This window comes from Coregonus clupeaformis, unplaced genomic scaffold, assembly GCF_020615455.1.
Source record: "Coregonus clupeaformis isolate EN_2021a unplaced genomic scaffold, ASM2061545v1 scaf3554, whole genome shotgun sequence".
Taxonomy (NCBI): Eukaryota; Metazoa; Chordata; class Actinopteri; order Salmoniformes; family Salmonidae; genus Coregonus; species Coregonus clupeaformis.
This window is the reverse complement of record NW_025537008.1, coordinates 27,501-32,500: the sequence shown is the minus strand read 5'-3', so window position 1 is coordinate 32,500 and position 5,000 is coordinate 27,501. Positions and strand designations below refer to the sequence as shown.

Below are 5,000 nucleotides of genomic sequence, written 5' to 3'. Positions count from 1 at the left end.
TACACCACACTCATCTGAATGTGCATGAGAGCGGCTTCCATTAAAGAAAACCCTCTGTTCTATTAGATAGGTAACTCTCTATAAACCCTCTGTTCTATTAGATAGGTAACTCTCAATAAACCCTCTGTTCTATTAGATAGGTAACTCTCTATAAACCCTCGTTCTATTAGATAGGTAACTCTCTATAAACCCTCTGTTCTATTAGATAGGTAACTCTCAATAAACCCTCTGTTCTATTAGATAGGTAACTCTCTATAAACCCTCTGTTCTATTAGATAGGTAACTCTCTATAAACCCTCTGTTCTATTAGATAGGTAACTCTCAATAAACCCTCTGTTCTATTAGATAGGTAACTCTCTATAAACCCTCTGTTCTATTAGATAGGTAACTCTCTATAAACCCTCTGTTCTATTAGATAGGTAACTCTCAATAAACCCTCTGTTCTATTAGATAGGTAACTCTCTATAAACCCTCTGTTCTATTAGATAGGTAACTCTCTATAAACCATCTGTGTTCTATTAGATAGGTAACTCTCAATAAACCCTCTGTTCTATTAGATAGGTAACTCTCAATAAACCCTCTGTTCTTGTCAGTAATGTTGTAGGTGGGTGTAGTGGTGGAATCAAGCGCAGGACACCGAAGTATAGTCCAAAAGACTTTAGTGAAATTTCCAACAAGGAAAAATAGAACAAACTTGCCCGAAGGCGAAACTACGCACGTAGGCGACAAAACAAAAGGCGCACTACACAGGTGCGTAAAACGCTCCAACACAGTGGAGTAAAGCTCAACCGAGCGAATAAGTAATTCCTACAAGCAAACACACAACAGAAATAAATCAATCACACACAACACTAGACAAACACAACGAGAAACTTATAGGACACTAATTACACTAAACGATAACAGGTGCCACAACAAACAGACAAAAGCAAACTAACATAGAAACATGCAACGGTGGCAGCTAGTATTCCGGAGACAACGAACGCCGAAGCCTGCCCGAGCAAGGAAGAGAGGCAGCCTCGGCCGAAACCGTGACAGTTCTATTAGATAGGTAACTCTCAATAAACCCTCTGTTCTATTAGATAGGTAACTCTCAATAAACCCTCTGTTCTATTAGATAGGTAACAATGTATTCCTCTACCAAACCTCAGCAATTTACCATCCAGGTTGTCGGTACCAGGTGGTTTGTCCTTATTTATAGATAGCAACAATTTTTCACCTCTTTCACACCCACTTTGTGGAACTCAAAACTTCATTATTTGGTCCATTATGCATGAATATGAAGGCTCAGCATTTGTTGTTTACATGTCATACCTAAGTTTGCTAATCTTGTCGACAACAAAAGTTAATAAAGTGATTGGCAATATCAAAGGGTTTTGTTATGAACAAGCCATCTGCCTCAATGAAGGATGGAGCCCAGTTTGCTTTTTTTGCCGAGGATTTCATTTAAAGACTCCAGAGCTTTTTACTGTCATTCTTTATATAATTTATCTTTGTTCCATAGTATAGTTTCTTCTTCTTTTTGTTTAGTTTAGTTACGTGATATATTGTCTCCTGAGTGGCGCAGTGGTCTAAGGCACTGCATCGCAGTGCTAACTGTGCCACTAGAGATCCTGGTTCGAATCCAGGCTCTGTCGTAGCCGGCCGCGACCGGGAGACCCATGGGGCGGCGCACAATTGGCCCAGCGTCGTCCAGGGTAGGGGAGGGAATGGCCGGCAGGGATGTAGCTCAGTTGATAGAGCATGGCGTTTGCAACGCCAGGGTTGTGGGTTCGATTCCCACGGGGGGCCAGTATAAAAAAAAAATATATGTATTCACTAACTGTAAGTCGCTCTGGATAAGAGCGTCTGCTAAATGACTAAAATGTAAATGTAATGTAACTAGATTTCATTTAAAGTACTCCAGAGCTTTTTACTGTCATTCTTTATATCATGTATCTTTGTTCCATAGTATAGTTTCTTCTTCTTTTTGTTTAGTTTAGTTCCCTGATTTCTCAGTTTACTGTACGGTTGCCAGTCTGCTGTGTTGTCAGACTTATTTGCTATTTCCTTTGCCTCGTCCCTCTCAGCCATACAGTTTTTTAAATTCATCATCTATCCATTGGGGATTTGGCAGTTCTAACAGTCCGTTTCTTGATGGGGCGCATGCCTGTCAGTAACTGGAAGAAGCAGTTTCATAAATGCTTCAAGTGCAGTTCCTCATTACACAGATCAGACCAACAAATATTTTTCACATCTTCGACGTCGGAATCACTGCAAAACCTCTTGTATGATTGTTTATACCCTATTTTAGGTCCAGTCTTTTGAACTTAGTTTTTGCAAGATATGGATGGCTATTATATTATGATATATATATTACGGGCGGCAGGTAGCTTAGTGGTTAAGAGCGTTGTGCCAGTAACCGAAAGGTCGCTGGTTCTAATCCCCGAGCCGACTAGGTGAAAAATCTGTTGATGTGCCCTTGAGCAAGGCACTTAACCCTAATTGCTCCTGTAAGTCGCTCTGGATAAGAGCGTCTGCTAAATGACTAATTTAATTTATGATCACTCCATCCGATAGGGGGTGGATACTGCGTTAGAGCAGATTTCTGCGGCATTAGTAAAGATGTGATCAATACACGTGGATGATTTAGTTCCTGTTCTGTTTGTAAATACCCTGGGAGGTTGACTTTTTGAGTGGGCAAATTGATGACAACCAGACAATATTTAGGTCACCCAGAAAATATACCTCTCTGTTGATATCACATATAGTCCAAACGCTGACTTTTAGCACTTGGTGGTCTATAGCAACTTCCTACAAGAATAGGCTTTAGGCGAGGCATATTACTTCCACATCATCTGACATGAGATCCTCTCTCAGCCTCACAGGAATATGACTCTGGACGTACAGGACATGGCAACATCCTCTCTCAGCCTAACAGGAATATGACTCTGGACGTACAGGACATGGCAACAACTCCTCCAGTTGCATTGATAGCTTTCCCATATATTATATAACCATGTATAGCTACTACTGCATCATCAAATGAATTATCTAAGTGTGTTTCAGAGATATGGCCAGAATATGAATGTGTTCTGATGTTAAATAAGTTGTCAATTTCATGAACCTTGTTTCTCAGGCTGCATATGTTAATATGGGCTATTTTTTAGTCCTTTTCTGGGTTGCTTGTTTGTTTTTAGTGTTATTCTGAGAGGCTGATCCGAGGTAGACATGTCAGTGACATTTAAATTTGAGTCAATGGCACTGAGTGGGCTTCCCACAGTGGGCTTCTTCCTAAGACAGACAGTTTCAGTGCAAAACAGTGAAATTTAAATCTATGTGCATATGATTATTGCAGACAATACCCTTGGAGCTAACAGTTACAGGAACATAGATTAGGTTACTTATTGCAGACAAAATGAGTAGAGAAGGGAGACAACAGAACGTCTCCACAGGAGAAATGAGGAGACCTGTTCCACCACCGTGACCACAGGATGCTCTTGGACTATGAGAGAAAACACAGTCAGATGAAGAGAGATCAGCTGGAGTTATCCATGTCTCCGTCAGCGCCTAAAAGTCTAGGGACTGAAGGGCAGCGTATCTGAAGGCCTGTGTTCTACGCTGTAGGTGTTACCAGACTATCTGAAGGCCTTGCTGAGTGTGGTTCCCCAGAGTAAAGCCAGTGACTATCTGAAGGCCTGTGTTCTACGTTGTAGGTGTTACCAGACTATCTGAAGGCCTGTGTTCTACGTTGTAGGTGTTACCAGACTATCTGAAGGCCTTGCTGAGTGTGGTTCCCCAGGGTAAAGCCAGTGAGCAGCAGCTGCAGCAGTTGGCAAAACTAGCAGCATTACAACACCGTGCCAAAGACACTGTCTTCCTACCCACCATGTAAGAACACACACATGCATGCATGCACACGCACACACACACACACACAAGATAATACAGATATCTAACATTTGTATAGATAGCTAGATAATACAGATATCTAACATTTGTAAAGATAACTAGATAATACAGATATCTAACATTTGTAAAGATAATTAGATAATACAGATATCTAACATTTGTATAGATAGCTAGATAATACAGATATCTAACATTTGTAAAGATAACTAGATAATACATATATCTAACATTTGTAAAGATAACTAGATAATACAGATATCTAACATGTGTAAAGATAATTAGATAATACAGATATCTAACATTTGTAAAGATAACTACTGAAGATAATACAGATATCTAACATTTGTAAAGATAACTAGATAATACAGATATCTAACATTTGTAAAGATAACTACTGTAGATAATACATATATCTAACATTTGTAAAGATAACTACTGTAGATAATACAGATATCTAACATTTGTAAAGATGGCTAGATAATACAGATATCTAACATTTGTAAAGATAACTAGATAATACAGATATCTAACATTTGTAAAGATAACTAGATAATACAGATATCTAACATTTGTAAAGATAACTAGATAATACAGATATCTAACATTTGTAAAGATAACTACTGTAGATAATACAGATATCTAACATTTGTAAAGATAACTAGATAATACAGATATCTAACATTTGTAAAGATAATAATAATTAATAATAATTAGTCATTTAGCAGACGCTCTTATCCAGAGCGACTTACAGGAGCAATTAGGGTTAAGTGCCTTGCTCAAGGGCACATCGACAGATTTTTCACCTAGTCGGCTCGGGGATTAGAACCAGCGACCTTTCGGTTACTGGCACAACGCTCTTAACCACTAAGCTACCTGCCGCCCATAACTACTGTAGATAATACAGATATCTAACATTTGTAAAGATAACTACTGTAGATAATACAGATATCTAAAATGTGTAAAGATAACTAGATAATACAGATATCTAACATTTGTAAAGATAACTACTGTAGATAATACAGATATCTAACATTTGTAAAGATAACTAGATAATACAGATATCTAACATTTGTAAAGATAACTAGATAATACAGATATCTAACATTTGT

The 5,000-nt window shown here is 38.4% G+C and overlaps 1 protein-coding gene across 1 annotated transcript in view; it reads left to right on the top strand.

Moving 5' to 3' along the window:
- LOC121583079 (unconventional myosin-XV-like) overlaps window positions 1–5,000 on the top strand; it is a 14,952-nt gene that overhangs the window by 2,275 nt on the left and 7,677 nt on the right. The window contains exons 5-6 of the mRNA XM_045220316.1: window positions 3,607–3,675; window positions 3,737–3,870. Coding sequence (XP_045076251.1) covers window positions 3,607–3,675; window positions 3,737–3,870 — 203 coding nt within the window. The remainder of the gene's footprint in view (window positions 1–3,606; window positions 3,676–3,736; window positions 3,871–5,000) is intronic.